The 26,494-nt window shown below is 40.0% G+C and overlaps 1 protein-coding gene across 4 annotated transcripts in view; it reads left to right on the top strand.

The window, feature by feature from the left end:
- KLF12 (KLF transcription factor 12) overlaps positions 1-26,494 on the top strand; it is a 236,031-nt gene that overhangs the window by 125,382 nt on the left and 84,155 nt on the right. For all 4 annotated transcript variants that reach the window (XM_057366473.1, XM_057366471.1, XM_057366472.1 and 1 more), the window contains one exon: positions 19,519-20,062. In XM_057366473.1, the coding sequence (XP_057222456.1) occupies positions 19,519-20,062 (544 nt within the window). The remainder of the gene's footprint in view (positions 1-19,518; positions 20,063-26,494) is intronic.

The raw sequence follows: 26,494 nt of genomic DNA, 5'->3' as shown, positions 1-26,494 counted from the left end.
CCAGATTTTAGCGTCTGGGGAAACAGCAACCTGCTCAGCCTAGGAGCTCTCTGGCCTCTCCTGGCTCAACTGACTATATGCAAAGATAATTTTCTATAGCTCACCTATGAGCAATTACATTGTAGACGTTGAAATGCAGGATCAGGGAATCTTAGCTTGCCTGAAGCTTGTTTGTGGTACACCATTATGATGGCAAGTCCTAGTGGACTTTTAACAATATTCAAAGTACTCTCTCTCCAGATAGTAATATGTAAGTCTAACACATGTTGTAATAATAAAATAACTTTGGTACACTCCTTTCACCGTCGTAAATTTACTGGATTTTATCTTGTGTAATGTAGGTTGTTGGTTCATTGACTTAAGCTGTAGTGTTTTACTGAGTTTATTTGGTTAATTTGAAGTGAGCTAAAATCCAGCTCTTAAAACTCACAGCAATATTTCAAGAGGCATKTTGACCCATGAATACCTTAAGTAGAATAATACTTGATAACTAAGTGCCTCTCAAATTTTCTTAAGCTGTGTACCTGTTAAGGAAGGAGGTTTGCCTGGATTAATTCAATAGCAGTAGCATACCAGAAATGTTGTGATAATTTAAACAGAAAATATATTCTGGGTTTTAAACCATTTTATGCTAGGTTTTAAAAWACTTTTTATTTGCATATATCCTTTTTCTTGAGGAGCGGAGTTCAGTGCTAGTTGTGGTTTCAAGATCACCTTTCCCGGAGATCTCTTTCCCTGTCTGTACATTGAGCACACCTCTATAGGGCAAACGTGGCATCAGGAATTTTAAACAGAGGGCTTGCTTTTCCTAAGTTTCTTTCTTAGATCTTCTAGTCGTGTGCTAGATGAATCAAATGAGTTAATCTATTCAAATTTATCTCTGTTTTTGTAATTTTTATTTTTAAAATTCTTTCTTAGTTTTTTGCACTTTGCTGTGTCATTACCATGTCATATGGAAGGAAAATGAGTGGCATATTCCTTACTATTTATATACAGTGGATTTGACCTTTCTGACAGATCTGAAATACTGAAGGCAAGACCCAGAAACATCTGTTCCTCAGGAGGATTTGACTGCTCATTTGAGTACAGCCAGACTAGTTCTTTTACTGGACAAGGCTAATCTGTAAGGGGAATACTGGTAAAAATGTCTCACATCATTCACAATCTTTCATCAGGAGAGGCCTATTGAACTCCACATGAACTTAATGATACCTTTCCAAACGCCACCAGTTACTGTATTTGTTGCCTTTGTTGTACACAATTGCTACTGCAAGTGTCTGCATGATCATACTAAGACTTATTTGGTATCTTGAAAGAGTTACAAAGTAAAGTAATTTTCCAGAGGCGACTGGCTCAGCCTCACAGTGAAAAACACATCTCTGCATGGTAGTTAGTATCTGTTACTTTAGGATGTGAGGAAGATTTGATTTGAAGTGTCTTACTTGTGGTATGTAATCAATATTTCTGACATCCGATGTGTTAATATTGTTCTGTTCATAGAAGTCTTTGGAGACAGGAAGGATGAAGGCAAAACATGAATTAGGTTTTACTTGCCAAACTTCTCCTTTTCTTAGATTTACATGTTATGTAACCCTGTAAAAACATTGGTTGTTTTGTCTTACCAGTGTTCCTAAATCTTTCACATTTAGGAACATCATGACCAGCATTTTGAAAAAGCATTGATGCCTGAAGCAGGGCACAGTCTGCAAATTCTGGCCTAAACAAATGTTCTTTCTCTTTTGGTATCCTCAGTATGAATAAATAACTTGAGATTTCCCTCAATAGATTCACACATTAAGTTTTTTGAGGCTTTTTTGGCAGGCAGCCGGCCCTACTGTTTTAACTATCAGCCTTGTTGGGATGTATTTTTAATAGAGTGGATGAGTTGGTAAGCTGGCTTTTATTTTTAATAGAGTGGATGAGTTGGTTAGCTGGCTTTCTTGGCCATTTTGAAAGTGGTTCTCTCAGAACAGGAGTCATTAACTGGTTCAGCAGCAGCCCTGGTCACTCTAGGCAATGCCTGTGTCCCATGGGACTGGGACTGGTGACTTGAGTTGATTCACCATCTGATGTTATGCTGAACACATTATACATCATAAAATGAAATTAGCTTCCTTTAATCTTCAAATGTATCAGCTTTGTTGTATTCCTTCATGTAGCACAGTCACTGTAATAAAGTCTGTGGGCTATTATACCTGCTTTGTAAGGTCCAAATGAAGACCTTTCAGTATGATCGTGAACTTCCTTTAAATTCRATAAAACGCACTATCTATGACAGATAGTAAAATAAAACTATTACTTTTTTTTTCCTATGAGAACAACTCACATTTTAAAAGGGAGAGAAAGGGCAAAAAATGGCAATCGATCTTGTAATTAGATTCCAGGATAATAAAGCTATTGATTATATCCTCTGCAGGCACTAGATTAGTTAGTAGTTAAATATAAAGGGTTGTCCAAGCTGTAAAGTCACTGGGTTTGAAGTTAAACTGTGTTCAGAAGTACTGAGTGCACTTGAGGAGTAGTCCCTTGTATATCAAAAGTTCTTGTTACCATAAAATGTGATAAAGTACCTCATCTGTCTGTGAAGACCACCTCAGTTTATATGAACTGTGAGCCCTTCTATTAAAAAGTCTATTGAGCCCTTCTATTAAAGTCTTGTAATGGGATTACAAAGCCCCTCTGCCACACTGTTGTTGTGTTAAAGGTGCCCATGTTAGCTAGCCACTTGGACACCTAGTCACAGGCAAATCTTAATCTGACTTTCCTTTTCTTCTAATTCCCTACACAGTAAAATAAATTGGTGTTTAGCCTGATCTCTTCCTGAAGCAGAACCTCAGTAGGGGTTTCAGTGACAGAATTCAAAAGTGAAATCTTAAAAATCTTCTGTTTGACTACAAAAATTTGGAGGAATATCATTGTTTTTTGTAATAATATATTACATTTCTAAAGGCCTCAAATCTTGTTAATGCGTTTGTRGTCCCCTTAAAGGCAGAACGGCTCAGTGCTTCATGCCTCTAATTGGGACTAGGAAGAGGGGTGATAAGTATCTCTCCCATTGAGGATGTCTAACCTGGTGGTTGAAATGTTAAAACTTTCACTGGTGTGATTCAGACTCTGCTTTAGATGCCCTGAAACTCCGTATTTAAAAGTACAAAAATAGCAGGTAATGCTACTGCTCTCTTTTTTACTTAGAAGCATGGGTCACTTAACCACTAATGATGTGGAAGACCTGGGTTCAGTTTGCACCAGTGYCTGAAGGGATTCAAGTCTGTCTCCCACACATGCAAGGAGAGCTCTATTTATGAGGCTTTCTGTGGTTTATGAGGTGCAGTTATGAGGCTGTTGTTCTGAGATGGGATCGTGTGATGCATCCTCTTCAAACTGGTTTGCTTTACAGGTTTCAAGATTTACAGTTCAGGGGAGAGGGAGAGAGAGAATGTTTTGATCAGMGTTTACTTGCTAGGCAAATTTTCAAGAATGGTTCTCAGCAGGATTTTTCTCTTAACTGGCTGTGTATTACCAGACAGGTGATTTGTGATATCTTGCTTCTGTGAAAGACAGATGATTTTAGCCTCTGATTCCTGCTGTGTGCTACTTGCAGTCTGCCCACATGCCACATTTAACACATAAGCCAGAGGCTGCTGACAGCTGTGCTAGAGGAAGACAGACATACACCATCTCACACATTGCTTACAAAATACCCTTCAYTCATTTCATCCAGTGATTACCTAAATACAGTGGAATCAGAACTCCAGACTCCCTCCTCAGTGCTATTATTTTCTTATCAAATGCAAAGTGAAGGTTGGTGTGGGACTCAGTTTTCCCAACGGAGCCTTCCATTTTCCAGAGGAACTTCAGTGCTGCAGTGTGGTGGTAGGTGGTGARGGTGCTGGGTGTCTTAGCCCAGCATCAGCTGGACAGGCAGTGGGAGGTTTGCTTCCCTGAGGAGACACTTCCCTGCTAGCTAAGTTAGGGGTTTTATTCAGTGTGATGAGTCTTTTTTTTTTTTCTGTTGGGGATTTTTTTTCTTCTTACAAATTTAATCTGAAGCATGTAACTCTCTCCAGAATGTAATTKCTGAGGGTGTGGGAAACCTTACTTGTCATCAGAATTTTCTATATCTKCTTCAGTCTTTCTTTGGAAAACTGTTCCCAATTGGTTGACCCGTTGTTCTTTGCTGATGCAGCAGTCACTGTGATGTTTGTTCCTTGGGAAATACACAGAAGATGAGCTTTTTGTCATGGCCAAAATTTCTGTAAAGATGGGCAGTAGCTGCCAACCTTACTCCTGTGTAATGGATTGCTAATCATGGAGCAGACAAGCTATTGAAACAGCAAGGAGAATACTGCAGAAGGGTATTACGTGTACCTTCAGACATAATGGTTTTCATTTATTCATGTCACCTCTAGAATAGCCACTCCCCTACTCAATTTGGTGGGTAGGGGAGTGGTTGGCTCTGTATCAACTATTCCTGTTGTGGAATGCGAACATTTAGACCTGAGGGGGACTACAAAACTGATCGGTGGACTGGAACAGCTCTGCTCTGAAGAAAGRCTGAGAGAGGAATTGCTCACTCTGGAGAARGCTCCAGGAAGACCSTATTGCAGCCTTTCAGTATTTAAACAGGACTTAAAAGAGGGATGAATAAAGATTTTTTACCAAGGCCTGGGGCAACAGCACAGGGGACAATAATTTTAAACTGAAAGTGCATGGATTTAGATTAAACATGAGGAAGAGACGTAAGTTCTGTGATGAGGTTGGTGAGACTCCAGTATCAGCTGCTCAGAAAAGCTGTGTATTCCCCATCATTGGAAATGTTCAAAGCCAGGTTGGATGGGGCTTTGGGCAGCCTKGTGTAGTGAGAGATGTCCTTGTCCACAGCAGTGGGGTTAACTAAATGGTCTTTGAAGGTCCCTTTTCCAACCCAAGCTGTTCTACAATTCCCTACACTTGTGTGTGTAYGTGCAGGCTAGTAGAGGTGAAATAGAGCAAGGTGGTGAGTGTACCACGATTCAGCTGAAGGAACTAATCAACACAGTTACATGTGGCTCTGCTGCATGTAACCTCACAGAGGAGCCATGGGCCTGTATATGCAGGTGTTATTCTGTGTCGCAATCTGTCCTCTGTGTTGCTTGAGAGCAGAAGTCTKGAATTAGTGAAGCAAAGCTGTGATATGTGAAGCCATTTATGAAAAAGCGGCACCTTACAGTTTTTAATTTTCTCCTGTTAGGTTTTCATGGCTGGAATATGTAATTACATGTATATTGAAGCAACAGATACTCTTCTAAATTCAATGGTAAAAGAATCCCTACACTGAAGTGTGAATTCCCCTATTTAATTTGTAATGTATTAGGAGCTGTCAGTACTAATTAGTGCTGTAAAATAGCTTAAGCATAGGACCCATGTGTCAACAAGAGTAATAGTGACTGTGTCTCAGAAGAAGCAGAAATTTGAGTATGTCTGTTCAGAGATGTATTTGGTGTGCTCATCTCCATTTGGCTGTGCAGGGTAATTATGTATAGTGGAAAAAGAGAATGATTGAATTTATAATATTTTTTTAGGTTACCTCAAGCACCTCTCCCAAAGTAAATAAGCATGTTGGGTTTGCAAGTCTTCCTTCTGAATCAGAGCAGCAAAGCAGCACACATGTAGGGGTCAGCTCTTGCACTTCAAACAGYTGTGCTCCTTGAACAGTCAGGAGGAGTATTTGGAAATGCTGGGTACCTTTGGATTCTTCCTGTAAGCTTTGAGAAGGGTGAATCCATGTGTCTCTGTATGCACCTGAAAACGTAACAGTGAGTTCCCAGAGTCAATGGACACACTCAGTTAAGCAACTTCCTTCTTGGACAGCAATTCCTACTCAAATATGGATTGTGATTTCAATTTCAGCTCCATAACCAGTCTCAGATTCTGTGTCCTGTGTGGTCTAACATGGGGAAGTTTGACAGTGCTTGCCCTGATGTCACTGTTGTGATGTTACACAACATCACTTTCCAAGCAGTCTGTTTATGTCTGTATTTAAATGGAAATTAAGAATTACAGAACTTTTTTTTTTTTTCACTCAGCACAAAGCAAAACATGGGGTTTTTTTTCTTCTGTCCCTCTGTGTACTTTCAAGACATGCTTGTGTGCATCTTTTGCTGGGTTTGCAGAGGTAGGTAACTGCAAAACTGCCAGCATTGTCAGCTTGTGCCCTCAGGGGTACTCTGGTCTTCCCCAGCCGCTTCCTCTCCCCTCCATAAGGGTGGCAGAGCCTGTCCCTGAGCTCAGTGCCATCCTCCACACTCAGGAGTTCTCAGACGKCACCATGTGCCTGTGCCTTGACATCCAAGTTGAGCCCAAATCGTTTTGCTTACTGCTTGTACAAAATGTTGTTTTTTTTTTAACAAAGGAAAAGGATGAGGAAGAGGCAGGAGAAGAGGATTTAGGTCAACCAAAAACTTTTGGGAATTGATTTCAAATTCACTAGCTTGTTATAATCTGTAAAGAAATAACAAAAAGATCAGAAAACAGCTGGTGTGTTCTTTGACTGCCTAAAGTTTAAATGGGTCAATGTATATCTTTAATGATAGTTCATTCTAATATTTACTTCTCTCTCTCTTCCTTTAATTTTAAATAGAAACTTCTGCTTGAAAGTAAAACTGCTAATTCTGTTGAAAAATAATTCATGCACCAAAATAAAACCTTTTTTTTCCATCTACATTTCTTCCATGTTCTCTTTGCACAAGCAAGAGAAATACTTGTGTCTGGTTGCCCCTGTCACCATGGGTAGCATAGAAAGAATTTGCATTAAATTAAAATATGTATCTGTATGTGGGCTGTCGTGGTTTAGACCTTGGCTGAAATTCAAAGCACCCACGATGTTACCCCCCACCCCAGAGAGGCAGAGGGGAGTGCAAAAGCCCAATTAACACCAAAATTTATGGCTTTTAGATAAGATAACATAATTGAGAGAAAGATATATATGTGCCCCAGAAATGGCCAGTCAGGCTGAATAACTTGCAAAACAGGTTTATTACTAAAATCTAAGAATACTACTGCACCGGGGAGGGAACAAAAGACAAAGAGAAGAAAAAAAAACAAAACAAGGAGAAGAAAAAAAATGGACATTTTAAGACACCTGTTATTCTCTCTGCAAACCTGTCTCTTCCAGGTCGCCCCTCCCCACCCCTCCATGCCTTCCGTGCACAAGGGGGCAGGGATGAAAGTTTTAACATAGATCAAACCACTCATTATGGTTGTCATCCAGCATCATAGGAGAAGAATCCTTACAGTTCCAAGCTGTGGAAGTTCTTTTCCCAAGAACAGTCAGTGTATAATTGCTGATGGTAAGGGATTCTTTTCTTTACCTCSTGGGAGAAAGGGAAAGAGTTCTCCAAGGCTGGCTGYGWCATTCTGGGAGCAAAGCCACCCTCTCAAATCTCCTGGCAGAACACAATTTCTCCTAAGCATCCACTCGCTCCAGACATGGTGGGGGGCACCTCCTTCCGCCGCTCCCTGGACTTATGCTTTAGTCCAGCCCACCCAAGGCCAAGGCAGGATCTCTCACTCTTCACATGTCTCTCACAGAAGACAGTCACCTTCGAGAACAGTCTTTTCCCGTGGCTGAGCACCACAACCAGAAACACCCTTCTTCTTTCTCCTCCTTACTGTGATCTTGGGTCTCCATTTTTTTTCCTCACATCTCCTCACCCTCCTCCTCTGTCTTCCCCCGGTGYGGGGGATGATACTAACAACCTAAAAACTAATTACGGCCGCCCCTATCTTGTTTTGAATTCCTCTGTAAGTACAAGACCATACGTCATCACAAAGGTGTAACTAGCATGTGCAATTGGCCCAGGCCTGACCAGCAGACTGTCCATCACGTTTCAGAGCCATAGATTGGCCCTAAAACACAGGGGGCAAGGCTTCTTTTGCTGGAGAAGAAGAAGAAAGCTTCCAGAACTTTCTCACAGGAGCCATCTTGYGGTTTCTTGGTCCCATCCCCTCACCACCAAAAAGTGGACCAAGTAAAACCATGACAGCTCAAGAGCATTTTTTACCTATAGTTTAGTATTAGGTGTCTAATCTGGCATTTTATATGTATTAGTTGTTGTCAAAACCCAGTAGATTTGTCTCTAACAGAATTTAATTTTAGGTATAATCATATATTCTGAAGTTGAAGCTTAGGAAATGAAAACTTATTAAGCAGCTCTTACAAACACCTTCTTTGAAMGTTGATATTTCTTCTGTTTAAAAGCAGTTAGTTCTTCATAACAAACTTGGAGTGATGTCATCCATAACTAATAACACGGTGATCATGGTTTGGTATTAACTCTTGTTCTGAGAAAAACAAGTAAATACTCAGTTTCTTCTGATGTGTAATAATATCACTGTAATATTGCTAGCTATTAAAAAATAATCAGTTTGAGTTCATTTTAGTTCAGTTGCTGAGATGTTTATTGTTTTAAGATTAAAAGTATAATGAAATATTGAGTATGTACACTTGTCTCAGCTTTCACATGTGAGCCTTTCAAATAATGGAAGTTATTAGAGATACACCACAGCCTTTACTTCAGAGCAGGAAAATTACTGTGAATAATGATGTTCTGTTTTACACTATTTATATTCAGCCCTTAAAAGTCAGAAAGAATAAAATAATGTAAAAAGGGCTTCATAATTAGAATGCATTTAATTTTTATATTGAGTATTACCGTGTTTTAACTCTACTGTTATAACTCTAAATTGATATTGTAGTATGGGAAAAACTCTTGAGATTCTTCCCTACATTTTCCCTTCCGTAAAGTGGAAGTAGTCTGTGTTATCTACATCTAAAGGAGATTGCTGAAGATAGTAATTTTGCAGTAATCAGTAGGTGATAATTATTGCTGTAGAATAAGAACTGAAACAAGGAAATCTGCATGGTCAGCTCCAGAGCATTTCATTAAATGGTCTGTACTGGAGTGTTTGTCTGCTGGTGTGATGTTAGTGGACTGTCCATCTCATACGCCATATACTGTCCTACTTAGTTTTAAACTAAGTAACTTTATATAAAGACTCAAAGAAGGTGCACAGAGAGAATTTGGTTTTTATTCTTGGTCTTTTCTTCTGTAACAATCTGTACTATGATGTACCAGGTCAGTGAATTGAGCCAAAATCCATTCCAGAGGCATTAGAAACTAATTTTCTAAATTCACATATTCATAGTTTATATGAGCTCTCACTTTAAGAGTAAAACATCAGAAACAGCCATCCCAATTGTACCTTCCCAAAAGCCATGCTAAARGAGCCCTGGTGAGCCTGAACGATGAAGCAATCTGCCTTGGGGCAGGGTTAGGAGCAGGGCTGTCTGTGTCCATTTTGGTCAGACCCTTAGTGGGCCATTACTGCAATGTGCTCTTCTTGCCTTCATTTTTTGTGGAAGAGTGTCACAGAGGGACAGGATATTTCACCAGCAGGTTTCTRGGATATCTGCTGACAGCAGAGCAGTGGTGAACTTCAGCAGCTTCAGGTCCCATCCCAGCCTCTGGTGGGGCATTTTGCTTTACTTGGCACAGGTCYTTTTGTGTGATCATTCCAAACTTGACCCGTCTCCTCCAGGCTGGGACACTCTCCTTGACATCCAGCTAACCCCTGCAGCCTTTCCAGCCAACCCCACACCCAGAGGGATGACAGACATTTCCTTCCCACCCTCATCATCATCTCGTAGGCCTCCCTGTTGTATCCAAGGTGACATCAAGGCTTTGTTTAGGATTTAAAGTGCCTGATTTCCTCAATTTGCAGACTCACTTCACGTGGCCCATTGGAGCCCAGGTCCCTTTGCTGGTAGCATGCCAGCCTTCCCAGYCAAGACTTGTTATCCAAGTTTCCCCTTTCAGACAGTGCCATACCCAATCTCTGCATTTTGTCTGCCTCTGTAGGTCTTTTTTTTTTCCAGCCAGTATTATTCTTATAAATTTGGCTCTTTTTCCTTCCTTGAGGTGAGCTCATGTCCTCCTCAGTGCTGGTCCCAGAGGAAGGGCAGCAGTGTGAAGCAGGAGGAGTTCAGGGGATTGGAGAGGCGAGCTGCTTGCACCCACATTAATGAGCTTGAAGCAGAGCTACCCAGACTTGGAGGATGAAAGGCTTCTGAGATGCAAACCCAGGCCATGGTCCCTCAGTGCCAGTGAACGGTATTACCAGGCATGTTTGTTTTACTAGGACCAGCAATAAGTTTGAGGAACAGACAGCAGAAAGTGCCAGTTTTAATAAAACTTGATTTAAATGTTTTTTCTCTGGAATGTACCCTTTTTTTAAAGCCACTGAAAGRGTTGATTGCAGTCAGACCTAACAATATCTATCTCTACACTATCTCTTAATTTTACCAAAGAAATGTTGACATTGAGTGTCTCGGCTGGCAGGTCAGAAGAACAAAATGAATTTGAACTTCAGCTTGAAGGATAGTAAAGAGAAGGAGGTTCATTTGGGAAAATGAATTCTTCTGGTTGAAATTAGGATGAACAAAGACATCAAGAAGTTCAGCTGCAGTATATGGGTWACACACTAGATATGAGTTTCAGGCACAGCATCTCCGTCAGCACCACATATGTGCCCGATAGGTGTGGCGGTACTGAAGCAGTTCACGCATGCCTTCATAYCTCAGAGCAAGACTGAGTAATTAGGAATGACTGACAAGAGGAACTGCCCAGTCTTTAATGCCTTTTCCATATCAGCTGTATTTACCAGGTGCACAGAGTCCTCTTGCAGTGTCTGGCACTGCTTGCCCAAGGAGGAATGACTTGGCAGTCAGTGTAAGAYCAATTTGTGAGTGCTGAGCTCAAAGGCTGGTTTGGTTATGGCTGAGTTTTCCCTGGAACTGGGTGACAGGTTGCAGGTGGTTAAAGGGTATGCATAATCGTTCCCTGCATTCTTTGTCATAGTCCTTTTTGCTAATGTATTTATGAATATTGCAGAGTAGCGTACAGAGTAAAAAAACATATATAAAAACTTTTAACTTGTGATTCTTTGGCTAATTGTTGACTGCGAATTTTTCTTCATGCTTTCATTGTTTTTTCAGTGTAAGTTGGCTTATTCGGACACACTGAATGCTTTAATGTTAATCTGAAAGAAAACACAGTATGGTTTGGATATTTTTCACCTAGAAATATAAATTMTGCAGAGTACTTTTTATAAAAATTACTTTCACTAAGCCTTGCTAATTTGATGGACTTCTTTATCAGCAATCCTGCTTGGTAGGTACTTGTGGAAAGTTCCTGATGTTTTCCATGTCAGACAAAGTAATTAGTCCAGATTGACAAAAGAAAATTCACTTAAAAATCCTAGTGTATGTCTAGTAGATTTCTTATTATTATTTTCTAATCTAAACATCAAGGACTCAACTTTATTAACTCAGGGTTTTGGATAAATGGAATTGGAAGATTCTGATTTAAGATGATTGGGCTAGAGAAAATAAAGTGAAATCAAAATGAGAAAATCATCCCAGAAACATGGGAGAAAAGATTAGAAGGAGAGCTGCTAAGTGATTGTATGAATTCTTGTTTTAAASTAACTTTTTTAAATCCCCAAAATTGAATTATGGTAATAAAATACTTTTTCCTGATGTTTTGCCTCTCATTTAACAGTTACTTTTGAACTGCCTGCCATTTGTTTGGAGATTATTTCCACATCTTAAATGGATTCATACAAGGAAWACAAATATATTATGCATGTTCTTTTCATTCTTAGGCAAGTAATAATCCAAGCCCCGCACCTTTGTTAGATTTCTTTCTCTTCCAGAGTTATGTCATGGCAATGAGCATAAATTAGTTTCTTTCAACACATTATTCCTTTGACAGAGCATTCTAGTAACACAGCTCAAATATAAATAAAACATCTAAGCTGAACATCTAGTGTTCTAAATGTGTTTATGATTTAGGGAACAAGGGGGTARGTTTTGTTGCATATTAAAAGTATCACAGCAGGCCCACGTAGAGTTTGAGGTACTGAGAATTTGTGCTTATTTCAAGAAATGTAACATTTTACATTTAACATACTAGATGTACAGGGGCTGATGAGTTTTTTGGTGTAGAAACTTGTAATCACTAGTTCTCCTTCTTCGCTGTTTTAGAAATCCTTTGGTAAACCTGTCAGTTTTAGGACAGGAGAGTTGGATTCCAAGTAGCGTTAATGCGTACTCAGTTTTTGCAAATGTATTATTTAAAAATAAGTCGTTTCAGATTAGATGTATTTGCATTTATTGTTAAACATGTTTAAAAATTMATGCTGTTTGCATAGGGATCTCCTTTCATTCTGAAGTACGGTTCCCCAGTCCTAATTTGAGCTGTTACTGAAGGTCACAGTGCGTGGTACCTTTTAAATGCTGAAGTAGTTGTGGAATAACATCATAGCCTGGCTGATCAGAAAAAGTTAGAAGGTAGTGTTGACAACCTTGGAACTTGAATCTGCTTGTGTATTTATGAATGGTTGTTTTGCATTTGGTCTCCCCATTTCTTAGTTAATTCTCTTTTTTATTTTGGGGCATCTTCTGTAGGTTCTACACATTTAGCAACACTCTGCTAACAAAGGCCACCTGTGCCTCTTAAGATATGCTATGGGAATTCCTTTTGCCTCTTCAGACTCACAAAGGGAATAGAAATACTATTTTTAGGCTTTGAGGGTTGGAAACATCCACTTTGAAATCAAACTTCCAAGTGTTGTGCAGAGGTAATGATAGATTAAGTGAATCATGAGTATTTTAAAGTGGGTATCTCAGTCTCTCCTGTTGAATTGATTCCAATTTGGTTAAATCACTTTCATTGAGCCTTTTTTAATTTTAATAATTCCTGGTCTCTTCCYTCTGTCTTTCTCAGCACCATTTGCTGCTTTTTATAAAAGCTTCAATGGGAGTTATTGTGACAGAGCCTGACTCAACCTTGCTTGGGAGTGCCATCTCTTGGGGATCTCTTTTCTTCCCTGGAACACAGATTTAACCTTGACCCTGAGCAACTGTGTGTTGAAAACTGACAGTAAGACACATTTTAATTTGTGCTTCCAGAATGGAAGCAGAAAGATCCAGCTGTCTTGTATTTTGCCCTCTTCTTCAGCATGACCTCCTGTGTTGCTCCAGTGCATCCAAGCTGAGTAGTTCTGTCAGACTGGGAAAGCCTGCAGCAGCAGCCTCGAGCAAAAAGGCAGAAATGCCTGTCCCCTTGGTGCTTTTGCATGTGGAAACAAAATTTTAAGTAYTTTGCTCAGTTTTAGTTTTCAGCTGTGTACGTGTTTGTCCTTCAGCCTTTATACAGCTGTCTGTCACCACTATACTGGTGCACCCTTCATTTATTAATTATAAATTATTAATAATAATATCTGGGTCTCAAATTGAGCATAGTTGAGTCTTGGATATGTCATCTTTTCAGAGGGATAGCCAAGTGTTTCAGGTTCATTTTTTTTGCAGGTCGTATTACCTCTTTTTCTGAAAATATTTTGTTGCTTTAGTTAACATGGGGACTTTCAGGCAGAAGTAAGTATTGTAATTTCTCATGCTGGGAAGGTTTTGGAAAACATCTCTTCCTGTAACTTTAAAGAGAGTTYACTCCTAGATTAGCAAGATAAGCCCCAAAAAGACTCTTGAGTAAAGTGTAAGCTGCTCCTTACCCAAGCTAGCTGCAGCCTTTTGTGCCCAGCAAGTGCCYGCTTGGGGTGGGACAGGATAAAACCTGACAGAAGCAGGCATGTTCATGGTCAACACCTACAGAGCTGCAGTTTCAGGGGCATAAACTTTCTACCCTTATCTACAATAAAGATGTTCCATGATACAATAGACTATTCCATTTTAGTTTTAAAAAGCAAACTGTGCAAAAGAGGAGCATACCATATTCTAAACCTTGTCCACCTGCTCATTGTAAGTGCRTCTGTGTGCTATGCTGAAGTAAAATTTCTCCTTCTAGAGCTAGTGGGCTTTGTTTTTTAAAATACATTGGTTTTCATTTACTGTGAAGTGTTAGAAAATTTGTAACCTGAACAGTATTTCTGTTTATTAAGGTTTCACCCTCCAAACATGATGGCCAGAGCTGAAAGCTGCTCTAGCCAGGCACAGGTTCTGCACTGCTGAGCCTTGGCGTTTTGGTGTTGCAGTGGCAATGATGTGGTTAAAATTGTGGGTAGCTTTTCAGACAGATTATGATTTTTCTCCTCTCATTTTTCTTTAACACTGACAAAACAAAATCATCTCATCTAAAATTTCTCTTGCAGAGCAGAATGAGGTGGGACAGCATGATGAGAACCAAGAGGGGGTTTTATGTTATTTGGCTGAAGAGTTAAACGCTTAGCAATTTATTTTTTAACTTCCTGTCCTCAAAGCTCGCTTATTTTATGAACGCTAAATTTAGTCTGTTCTGTTTCCGTCATCAAGGACAGCTTTTTTGGTATGCTTTCTTACAAAATGTTTGACCTTGGGAGATTGCTGCCAGAAAGGRAGACACTTCAAAAGCTGACAGCTGATTGTTGGAGGTTTGTAAACTCTGTTTGCGGGATCAGTAGAAGTCCACAAAGGCATAAAGTACTCACCGTGGCTTAGTACCCTGTGAAGCTGATGAACTGCAAGGTGTCAGGATGAGTTGCTGACAACAAAATGATCTTTGCTTTTTCTCTGGTTCTAACCTCAACTGTGTGGAAACWGTGAGCTTTTCATGGCTTCTTTAGGATGGGAGACAATGCTGGTACACAGAGGAGTTGCCATGAGTAGAGTCAAAAGGGACTGTTAAAAAATTTCCTCACAAGTAAGCTAAGAGGAGTTCAGGGGGTTGGAARGAAGATGAAGAACTGTGCAGGAAAGGATGGCTGCCCAGCAGGTAGGATACTATCAGCCACAGCTTCATCATGTTTTGCTCAGGGTATTGTGTCTGATTGCAAGATAGACTGGTTGTTTTTCCATAATGGTCTGGGAATAAGAAGTAAGGAATGCTTTTTTATTCAGCCAAAAAAAGCTTTGTGAATAGGGAAATCACATGTTACGTACTTGGCGGCATTTGTTAATGACAAGCTAATGAAACAGAGCACTGCAGAGAATACTGGTGTGCAGCTTTAAAAGGGCAGGCACAAAAAGCATGTGCCAAGAGYGCTGATTAATAGAGGCTGCAGCTTTATTAAAAAGCCTTTTCTAGCAGGAAACCATCCTAACCTACCTTCCAGTTCTGTCTCAGCCTGGATTTGAGTGGATGGTGAGCAACATCAGGATGCAACAGCAGTGTCACAGAGACACGCGTTGCTGAGATTTGCTTCCGAGGTGGCAGGGCTAAGGCTGTCCCTCTCCATTGTACCAGTGGGCYGGAGCAGTGAAATGAGGGAAGCCATGTGGAGATGTACCCCTTCATGCTGTATTTCCATGGTCTGGGCTGGTGTCCAAGGCAGCCCACTGAGTTACGAGGACCTTAGGATGAACCCTTTCTAAGTCACCGAATGTTCTGAAAGCTGCCAAACTCTCAGAAACAGAGTTTAGACTCCTAAAACCAAAATGAAGTTTGCAAAACCAATACAGACGCTTTTGGGAGCCAGACAGGAAAAGTCTGCCTCAGATGCCCAAACTAGCAATCCTCTGAGCCYACACCACCACAAGAAGCCCAGTTCACTAGATGAGGATGGAAAGACAGAACTAGAGAGAAGAATGAACACACCATTTGTTTCTCTTCCAGTTGACTTTATGAGCTGAAAGAATGGCTGAAGGTATACTGAACATCCCAGCCACAGCTTTATTGTCTTCTCGGAAAAGATGTAGTTCCATTAAATAAAACTAACAACACTCGCTGTCCAAGGAATTGAACAGTTATTTCTCAGTTAATAACATGAGTGGGAGATGCTAAGAAATAGTGTTCTGAGAATTCAGCCATTGCTTTTGGCTGCTCTTCTTCCCATAGGTCCTCATTTTGGAATAGCTATCAGCATAGGGAAAAGTTTTCTTATTCCATCCATTTTGAAAAAATAATGATAAATATAATGCTCCAAGTTTTGATTCACATACTGAATAGAGTTTTGGCAGCTTAGATAAAATCTGAAGTAATGGAGAAACATCTGTACCACTTGTATCTCATGGTTAGGGAGYGCGAGTTGTTGGGGTAGATCTCTTTGTTTACCACCAGCGGAAGAAAATATTGCACTTGTTTACAGTTTTTATCTTAAATATGAGACATACAAACCGGTTTTGATAAGGATCCTGCTGTCTTTTGTRATGTCAGCTGACATCAGTCACATCCTGAATTTACCAAAGAAAGGGCATCCTTAGTCTTAGAGTTTTGTCAGGGAAAGGAGGTCGTGGAAGGGCTTACCAGTTGTCATCCTGTTTGGAGTAATTCATGAGGGAATTGTAAAGGTTTTGAGCTTAGTTTTATTATTATGGAAGACTGAAATTGAAGACTGAAATAATAACACTAACTGTTTTACCATAGTAAAATCCAACAGCTCTGGACAAGAAGAGAATACCTAGGGAAGGGGTGGTGTAATATAAGGAATGTACAAATATACAAACAGAAATGAATGTAGAAGAGCTATTGAAAGAGAAAGTGATTTATATGAAAGTCTGAAGTTGCATGTTACTTTTTTTTTTAGATTCCCAAAGGAGTAGGTCTAATTAATATAGTGAAACAAAGGCCTGTTCTTAGCACAACCTAGAAAAATCTGTAGGTCGTGACCTGTGCTTTGACTCAAAGACCATAAAGTCTATCCACAGAACAAATACTTTGTGTGGTATGAGCTGCAGGAGGGTTTGGGGCTCTTCTTTACTGTTCTTGTGACRGACCTATTGCTGCTTGCTGTAAAGGCAGGTGGGACTTCGGGGTAGATGCACTCAGTTTGGCAACAGACTGCTTTTGAGGTCTATATGGCTCTCCTGTGTCCAGTCTCTGAAATATCTCTGAAATATCTGCTATGAACAGTCTGATAYGTATGCACTGCATACACAAAGTGCCCTGTGCCCTCAGAGCTCTTTAGGATGCTCTGAAAAGCAATGAAGGACAGCAGCAGCAGGTAATCCATCCTTCAGGTCACAGAATAAAACATYGTGTTGCCGAGGTGGCAGTGAGTCAACCTGAAATCTGCCTCTGGTACCCAGGGAAAACTTGGAAGTAAGGCAACATGTTAGATTTCTTGCATGGTGGATTTATCTGCCCTGTGGGCAGAGCTGGCGCTTCTAGATGACACTTGTGCAGCCATATGCATGAGGGGATCCCTCATCTCTCTTGCACATGAGTTTACGCCATTTAACCTCTTCTCTCAAACATTTAAGATAGGAGATGCTGCCTTTGGCCTAATGAAGGTTCAGGTCTAGCCCGTGCAGGGTGTGCCKCTCCACATTGCCTTTTCTCTGCCACCTGTCTGTTCAGTTTAGCTGAACCAGCCTGTCTGCCCAAGGGAACACAGATGAGACTTGTCAAGATTTGACAAATTAACTTCTTGCGCCATGTATGTGTATGKTTTTTTCTTTATGATAGCACAGTGGGGGATCTCACTGCAGACAATAGCCAGGATAAGATGTTCCAGAGGAAGTTACCAGGAATCATCACCTGGCAGTTATGGGCAGATGTGCCTTCCTGAGGAGGAGCTTTCCACAGCCTTGTCACTCACAGCTGTGTTTTGAAAAGTTTGTGTTCTTTTTTTGGCAGAATTTCCCATTGTCTTTATAAAAAGATTTTTTTTTGCTTTTGTTATTTGTATTACAACAGAGCAGCAGGATCCAGGGTCCAGGTGAATCCTTTATTTGGATGGTGATCCCTTTATTTTAAATTGATTTCTGTATGAATAGAGGAAGGTACTTACTCTTCTACAGATACTGTTTTCGAATGGGGGGAAATGTCAGATCCAACAACCAGTCTAAATCAGCTAGGTTTCAAAACAGATGAGATTTACTAGAACATCTCATCTTTCAGCATGCCAGGGATACTATCCACTTAGGTCCTTATTATTGCATTTTTTAATATTAGTGTTTCTGTTTTCCTTTTCAATAGAACTCCATTCTCTGTTGAAGTTTGACACTAACCAAAGAGGGCTTTTCTTGGAAATATTTCATGTAGTTGGTTATGAAAAACCCCAAAAAGAATTCATAGCTCTATTGATTGTTAGTTTATATGCAGTAAATATATTAAAATATTCCTAKCTTAAATATTTCTGACTCAGTATTTTTAGATACTTAGTAAATGCTATAATCTAGAGATCAAGATAATGCATTTAGAGCTGCTTAAGTACTGTAAAAAGATTGCTTGTTAGATCTGTATATGTAGTAATTGTTTTGGGTCAAGTGAGGTTTGAAGGAGCAATGTTTTGTACTGAGGCTGGTTTTTGGTAGCACAGCTGTAACAGGGTGCAAATGCCTCTCTGCAGAGAAGCTCTGCTGCAGTGCAGTGCCATGGATGTACTTAGCTGAGGAGCYGAGAGCTGTACTTTGTCTTACAACCAGGTTATCGATGGGCATTTCCATCCTTGCTCTGCCTGTTGAAAATTGCTTGAAAAAACATTTTTAAAGACTGGTTACTAATGATGTACTGTCAAAATGGAAAGATATATCAAATGAGCTTCTCCAGGGATCTGTCTTTGGTCTAGCATTATTCAAAAATTCTATTAACCTCTTTGATGATGGAAATAAGGGAAAACTATAAAAGTAGCAGATGGCACCACTCTAGAATAAATTTAGTCCAACCAACTTTGAAAGAATTAGTCTAAAGCATAAAATTATTTCATGAATTCAGGAAAATAGTACTTAATTAGTACTGAAAAAAATAATAACAATGGGGAAGGATATCTAATGGGCTAGTTCAGAATAATGAATTGCTGTAACCATTGCTTCTAACAGGGCAACCGTACAAATATGTGGCGTTGTACTGACCTGTAAGTTCATTATCAATGCCCATTTAGAATGCAGAAGTCAAACAGAACTGAAGGACTGAGAGTAGCATAAGGCACCACCTTCTGCAAAGTGTTGCGTACAAACCTGCGAAGGTCACTGTAAAGAACGAAAAGGGTACTAAGGCATGTACTTTTAAAGTGAATGTATGACAGAAGGAAGAAGCCAGGTCTTCCTAGTCTAGAAGAAGGTAGACAAGTGCAGAGAAATTACAGTCTTTGAGCATGCAGAAAGTTGTTTCAGCAATGGTGCTAACCAATTTTTCTTCATGTCTGAATGATGGTGTCACAAGAGAGTAATGCTGTAGTTTAAAATGAAATGTTGGGAAAAAATGTTCTGTCAATATAAAGAGTTGTTAACCACTGAAGATACTAAAATTTTTGTCACTGGTGACTTTTCACAGGACAAAGAAACAGGTTGTTTTTTTACTGTTAATCCTGATGCTTTGTAAGAAATGGGAGGAGCACATCTTTTCTTTTTAATATTCTGTTCAAATGGAAACGTGTCTGTGCTCTCTAATACAATTTGTACTTTAAAATTATGAGCTAACCCAGGAAAAGGAAACAAGTCCCATGGTTTTCATGATAAGATTGCATAGTGTACAKTAGCAATTGGGTGTGCAAGTCATCCTTTAGCCACGTGTGTAACTATGTCCCTTTGTTCTTCCTCAACAGTCTCCAAACGTCCACAATTACCCAGATATGGATGCTGTACCCTTGTTACTRAACAACATGAAGGCAGACCCCGCAGAGGATTCATTATCAACAGACCATTTCCAAACACAGACTGAACCAGTGGACTTGTCAATAAACAAAGCCAGGTCGTCTCCTACAGCAGCTTCATCTTCACCAGTTTCCATGACAGCATCAGCCTCCTCCCCTTCTTCYACTTCTACTTCTTCTTCTTCTAGTCGGCCAGCTTCATCCCCCACAGTAATAACATCAGTATCCTCAGCAGCATCTGTACCGTCAGTATTAACTCCAGGTCCTCTTGTGGCCTCTGCATCTGGTGTTGGGGGCCAGCAGTTTTTGCACATTATCCATCCAGTACCACCTTCAAGTCCCATGAACTTGCAGTCCAACAAAATGAGTCACGTGCACCGCATCCCCGTGGTGGTACAGTCGGTACCTGTTGTCTATACAGCTGTGAGATCACCTGGGAATATGAACAACACTATTGTAGTACCACTGTTGGAGGATGGGAGAAGCCATGTCAAAGGTAAGGTGGAACCAATTTTGTGCGTCTCTGACATCTCTGAAACTGGTCTTGTTGGAGAAAAACATAACGATGATTATAAAGCTGTTAGTTTCCATGCTTACTGTGTTGCAACTTACAYGATTGGGAGGAACCTTTAAAAATCTGAGTCCAGCAGTGGTGTTAGATGCTCAGGCAACTTGTGGCAGGTTTTGTCTGAGCAAAATARATGCTCCCCAGAAGCTGAAGAGGTRGGACAATGGAAAAAATGTCAGTGTATGACACTGATGACAATATATAAAACATCACAGATGTACATGGAAAACTCACCAGATGTTTCAGATTTAGCAAGGAGAGAAATGTCAGAGRGCTTGTTCCCCAGTAAGGAGAAAGCAATCATTGGGCTCTAGGAATGTGTGAAGGAAAGGCTTGTAGCCCACAGAGCATTAGCAGATGCAGAGAAGTAAGTTTTATTAAGCTCAAAGAGTGCAGTGCAACTTTGAATTCAGTTTATTCTTCCAGATTAAACAGGAGAAAGGAAGGAAGCCATATAGAGTGTTTTTGTTGGGAATGAGTTTTGCAGACATAAGACCCGAGAGGCACATGGAGGTGTGAAGGGAGGAAGAGGCACGTGTCAGAAGGATAGATACACTCTTGAGATGTCCAAAGAACACAGAAAGGGGAGCTGGAAAGCAGAAAAAGTGAGAACCCAACAGTTACTGAGGCAGAAAAAACTTGGTAGAGATAGTGAGATGATGGGTGGAGGAAGAAAAGGAAAAACAGATGTGCCCAGAAACTTTGAAAGCACAGCTTTATAAAGGTCGCATTAGTGACAGAGATTGGAATATGAGAAAAGGAATGAGATACTCATTTCAAGGCTCATTGCATGTGAGTGAACAAAATATGGTAATTTTCCCCTGAAATGAGGTATTGCTTGAGGGAGAAAGGGAGGGTATTGACAGATAACCTTACTTTGGAGCTTACAAGACTGCAGGACATTCAGTCCTTTAGCATCTCTGGTGTTCCTAATTGTATGGTAAACAAGTCTCAACAACTTGTTTCACATCTCTCATGTCTGTTTTTAATAAACTGGCAACTATGTATTACTGTATGGGACTACAGTGATGTGCCATTTTGAATGTTTAGGGGGATCCTGTTGTCTATTAGTCTGTGATTCTCCTACTGTTCCTTCAGWATCCCAAGTGGTGACTGTGCCCTCTCAATAGGCTTGGACATAGGAAATGAACTCACTGTTGATCTGAGTTTAATTTTAAGCTTTAAAATTAGTTTGTGCCTTTATGTCAAGAAATTATGAATAAAACCATAACTTTGCACCATGTAGTCTGGGGTGGAGGAGGAGGGACCCCAACAAAAAAAGGAAAGTTTCAGTCTGTATTTTGATTTTGGAGCTTTGAGGTGCATCTGACCTTGAGTTCATTGAGAAACTTTCTTGTTTGTTTTCTTTTCAGAAGTGCTATTTGGCTCTGGTTGTAGTCTCCTCTATAGAAGCACCTCCTGATCTCATCAAACTAGAACTTGGTTACCCCAAAGTGTCATCAGCAAAATTCCCGAATTTAATCTGCTGAGGGATTTCAGCCCATGAACTCTRTGCCTTCTGACCTGCCCTGACAATATGGCCTTTGTGCTCTAATTGGCAGAGGTCATTAGCYATTAGCCCCTGCATCATCTGTTAATGCTCAGTTAAAGAAAAAGAAGGGATTAACAGTTCTTCAATTTATTATAAATTGTAATTTCTTTCTCATGAGTTGTACTCATTTTGTTGTCCCTWATTATTTTGATTAAAAAGTACAGTTTAATTTGAATAAATACAATGGAAGAATAATGGGCAGCAATCCACTCTAGGTAGTCATCTTTTATCAGCTTTTGCTGGAGTGTTTTTCATTCTTTAATGCAAAACAATATAAATAATTTAATKCAGTGATATCGCACAAATTAACCAATTAAATGAATTTCACGTGTGTGCAGACTAAATTCCCTTCAGTGATCAGCTCTTGTGCTGATAACAAAAAACAAACGTACACAGATCCTAACAGAACATTGTTGTCAAATTGAATTAGTTCCTAATCCTCTGCCAGCTGRTGGACAAATGCAGGTTTGGAGTCATCTAGAGTCACAGCTTTCAGCTTCTACATGAATGCTGATAATTCTCAGAAACAGAAAGATTTGCACACTGAAACAGTCGATCCACCGAGAGCACTGGCAGCATAATCCCTGTGTTGTTCCTGCCTTGGTGCTAATTCAGAGACCACATTGATGATCCAGGGGTGCCACTGGGAAGCACAGAAAATTATGTTTTATATTAGCCTTTATGTAAGGCCTTTTTCACACAATCGAGACTTTAGGCACTTTCCTGAACAGAGATGGTTTTAATATTAAAATTAATGAAAATGACATCAGACTTGAGTTCAGACCTYTCCTGTTTTTCTAGGTTTCAGGTGCTGAGTGAGGGGAAAAAACACAAGAATCAGGGCATAGAGAAAAGCTTTTCCTTGTTATTCCAAATTCTATTTTTCTCATGGTGAATTTTCTTCTTCCTTCCAGGTTTGACTAGAACCATTTAATCTTTAGGTTTTTTTTTGCAAAACCTTCTCAGGCTGTCACCATCCCTCTAATACTGCCTCTAGGTGTTTTACTCAGGTGGTTTTCTGCTTCCCCTGATGCTTCTCAGTCCTCCTTTCTCTCTCACTCTCTCAGACGAAACTGTCTTGGTGGTGCTTTTATAGGCAGTTCAAGCAAATAGATCTTTTTTCATGTTCTGTTTGAATTCTCTCTTCCCTCTGGCACAAGAAATGGCTATCTTGCCTTCTGTTTCCCCTTCTTTTTCTATTTTTCTGTTTTTTCTAGTCCTTCCCATCTTGCTGACTGCTCTTTGAGTGCCGCTTTCAGCAACTCTGCTTCATGTTCCCCTCCATTTCTGTTAATATTTCTAACCTATACTGTCATGTCCTCCTCCTGCATCCTTCTCCATGGTGTCATTCATCATGGCATTCTTTGTCTCTTCAGAAGAGTCTCAGATCTCCTTTTCTGCCTCCCATTTTGCTGTTTATTTCTGCTGTTGTGCTGCCTCCCCTCTCCCATATTTTTTTTTTCCTTTCAAAGTTTCTTTTTCTTTTGAAGAGAAGTAGTCTTTGTATATACTAGGTGCCAGCAACATCCCATCAGGTCCTGTGCCACGTGCTACACCCCAAGGCAGGCAGTGGGAGACGGGGCTATCATTCTGCAAAAGCATCCTTAGGTCAGAGTGATGTGCTTTTGCAAGATAAAAATCTGGTCTAAATCAAAATCAGGATTGGTGCATTTTTAGGAAGTTAATTAGAAGGTAATTAGTGAACACTGTGTTCAGTGTTGGTAATACAACACTTGCCATTTAAAAATCTTACTAAATTTCTGCAAGTTCCTGACACCATTCTCTAACCCCACAGCACTTACCTGCATAYACACGCAGAGTTATGTGCAGACTGCTCTGCTGACCCTGTGCCTTCCTCCCCCGGTGCACCCATTTGGGGAGGAGACACTCAAGGGAGGTTCCCAAATTGGAGGGGGTCTCTGTGCAGCCCCCACRGGACCAGCCCAGCTGTTCAAGGTGCCCCCTACAGCCTTCTCCTCTCATTATTTCATACACACAAACCAGAGCAGTRTGTTAGGGCTGTTGGGCACAGAGGGGAGTGAGCCAGGCACAAGTGCTTGTGGACGCTGCACGGCCAGGCTGTGCCCTCTGCYACCCTGACATCATGGCAAGGAGTTAAAGTTCACTTCCTTCAGTGGTCACTGCTCTTGTCACAGCTTTAAAAAATGCTTGGAGCTTTTTTACTGTGTTGTCTAGATGGTTGTGACTAGACATTGTTGTACATTAATGCTCTTTCATACAATATTTTAAAGTCCCCTGAAAAACTCTTTCCTTGCTTTTTTTYCTTCCTGTTTAGCAATGGTGAGGGTTGGTAAAAGTATAATTAGAGGCACAGCGGGTAGCAGCACCTATAGATAAGACTGCCTGATGGTTTCCMTTAAACCCCTATCTGCAGTTGCCTCAAGTCTGTCTGTATGTTAACTGTTTAGACTAACATTTTCCATACTGCATGTCTGCCTCAAGGTACTTCCGTTTTTTTCTCTATTTTTTTCTTCCTTTAAGAGGAAATTTGCAAGCAAAAAAACRATGCCACACTTTCTGAGACTGAGCATAGGGGAAAAAAATGTAGCATATTCTGTGTTGCAGAATTTATTCCAGCTTTTTATTTTGGTGAAAAACCTAGAACCTCATCGTTTTTATGATGTGAACCTCAAGAGTGGTTTGGACTACTGTCCTTTGCTTTCAGAAGATATCCATGAATACTGCTGGCAAATCATGTCCCTCTRGAGCAGGTTTTGCAGATTACAATATCCTTAAAAATTGTTTCCTGTGGTTTGGAGGAGTTACTCCATTCATTGAAGAGCCTTTAGAAACTCCTTCCTGATAATGGTGCACTAAGGACCTGTGCAATTTTGATATTTCTAGGGAATCAAATATATGGATTCTCATTCTTACAGGTTTTCAGAAGACAATCAGTTGCAAAATTGAGCGGACAGAACACTTAAATATAAATTTAAATTTGCCAGCTGAACTCAGCTGAACTTTGTCCGCTTCCTTTGTACATAAACAGCTGTAAGGACATGGGCTTGGACTATTTTTGTGTTGTATCTATATTTAAAAGTGGCAAAAATACATAGGTTTTGTCTTTTCACAGTTGGCACTGTGCCATATTCCTMACTGTAGCTATATTAATAAGTAGTAAAAGCAGTGTTTTTCTGCAGATTTTTGTGATTTAAAACATGTAGCACCATTGGATTGCAGTTATCCACTGCCCTTGTTTTTTGAAGTAYAGCCTGTTATTTCTACCTACTGTAAAATTTATTCTGCAAAAATAAATGCAATTTGTAGTACAAAGATAGAAATTAAGAGAACTGTTCCATATGTTTTMAGGCCAGATTATATGGTCTGTTTGTATAAATTATGCTATGGAGGAGRCTTTTGATTAAAACCAGTAGTGTTGCCTTTTTTGTTCCATGTGGAGTAATTWTCCTTTCTGAATTTTAGTAGATGGTTATTTTGGATTTGAGTTGCATTGAGGCTGAGAGTTTCTACTTTAGCTACAATTATTTTGTTGTTATGCATCAAAGTCTTTTGTGGCTGTACATCTTCCAGCCTGTCCACCTCCACCCTACTGCCCTTRAGGATGCTGAATCTCTCTTCCCCTGTTGGGTTGGTTCAGCTACAAGAAACACTGCTGGTTCTGGGAAAGGAGGAGCAGGTTGGCAATAGCTGACCAGGATGAGAAACAGGCAGAGGAAAGGCTTGTGCTCAGGGTGGGACCTGTGCTCCTGAAGGTGGCGCACATTATTTAAGAACTAGAGTAAGCAGTAGTTCTTGCAAGAATGGAGAGTTAAAACAGACTGTAAGATATGCTGTGGTATTTAAAACTAAGGAGGTTGATTTAAGACTAAATGGATTAGGTTGACTATGRGGACTTCCCTAAGCAGTCTTCCTAAATTTCCAGAAAAGTACCATTTCTAGTGATATACTACTGATATGCTTGGATTTGTAGAAGCAAATGCTCTTTTAAGGTTCATCAACATGATTTGATATCATGTATGTTTTCACCTAGGAGCAAATTTGAGGAAGGAAATTGGATAGATGCATATTTCAACTTTATTTGCAAAGCCCAGCATAAGCAGAATGAGTAAATCTATCTTGACATATCCATAGTCCCTGCACCTTTTGGAAGTTGTTAGTTTCTTGTCTTCCATGCCAAGAATGCCTCTGGCACTTCAGTTCTGTATTCTCACCAGGGCTGAGCTTTGATCTGGTTACTTTTATCCCACAAATTTGGATCCAGCAGAAACACATGCCTAAAACTTCTCATTTATTTTATCTCTGTCTTGGGTTTTACTGTGCCTTGGACCAACCTGCTGGAGACTTCCTGATGTCTGAAATACCTTTGGACTGTTGCAGTGTGTTRAGTTGCAGTCTGCTGCCATTGTGTAGTAGTTTTGCAGTATTTTATTTAMTATTAAGTATATTCTGTCCTTATTGTTTTCTTTGTTTGCTTTTGGTGATGGAGTATTTGTATATAGGATGCTCAGTGAGAAATAAATCTCAGTAGTCTTAGTAGGTATTTTTTGTGTAGATGAGGTCTCATGGCATTGAAATAGCTTAGAAAGAGAAAAGTCCTTTGTTTAAAAAATGGGTTTGTGTGTGTATGTATACAACCCAGTGACAGAGATGCTTAAATATGTGCATATATTACATCCATGCAATCACTCTCACCCCTGTGTTTCTCCATACGGCTATTCTTTTACAGGTTTATGGCAAATTATTTGACTGTTGCAATGATTTTAAATATAGCCTTTGATTGGATCATAGCAATTAATATTCTCTGGTAGATTAGTTACACAGTGCAT

This window comes from Malurus melanocephalus, unplaced genomic scaffold (assembly GCF_030028575.1).
Source record: "Malurus melanocephalus ecotype Western Australia unplaced genomic scaffold, MMel_1.1 scaffold_66, whole genome shotgun sequence".
Classification (NCBI taxonomy): domain Eukaryota; kingdom Metazoa; phylum Chordata; class Aves; order Passeriformes; family Maluridae; genus Malurus; species Malurus melanocephalus.
Note: the sequence above shows the minus strand (reverse complement) of the source record. Positions and strands in the feature narration are given on the sequence as shown.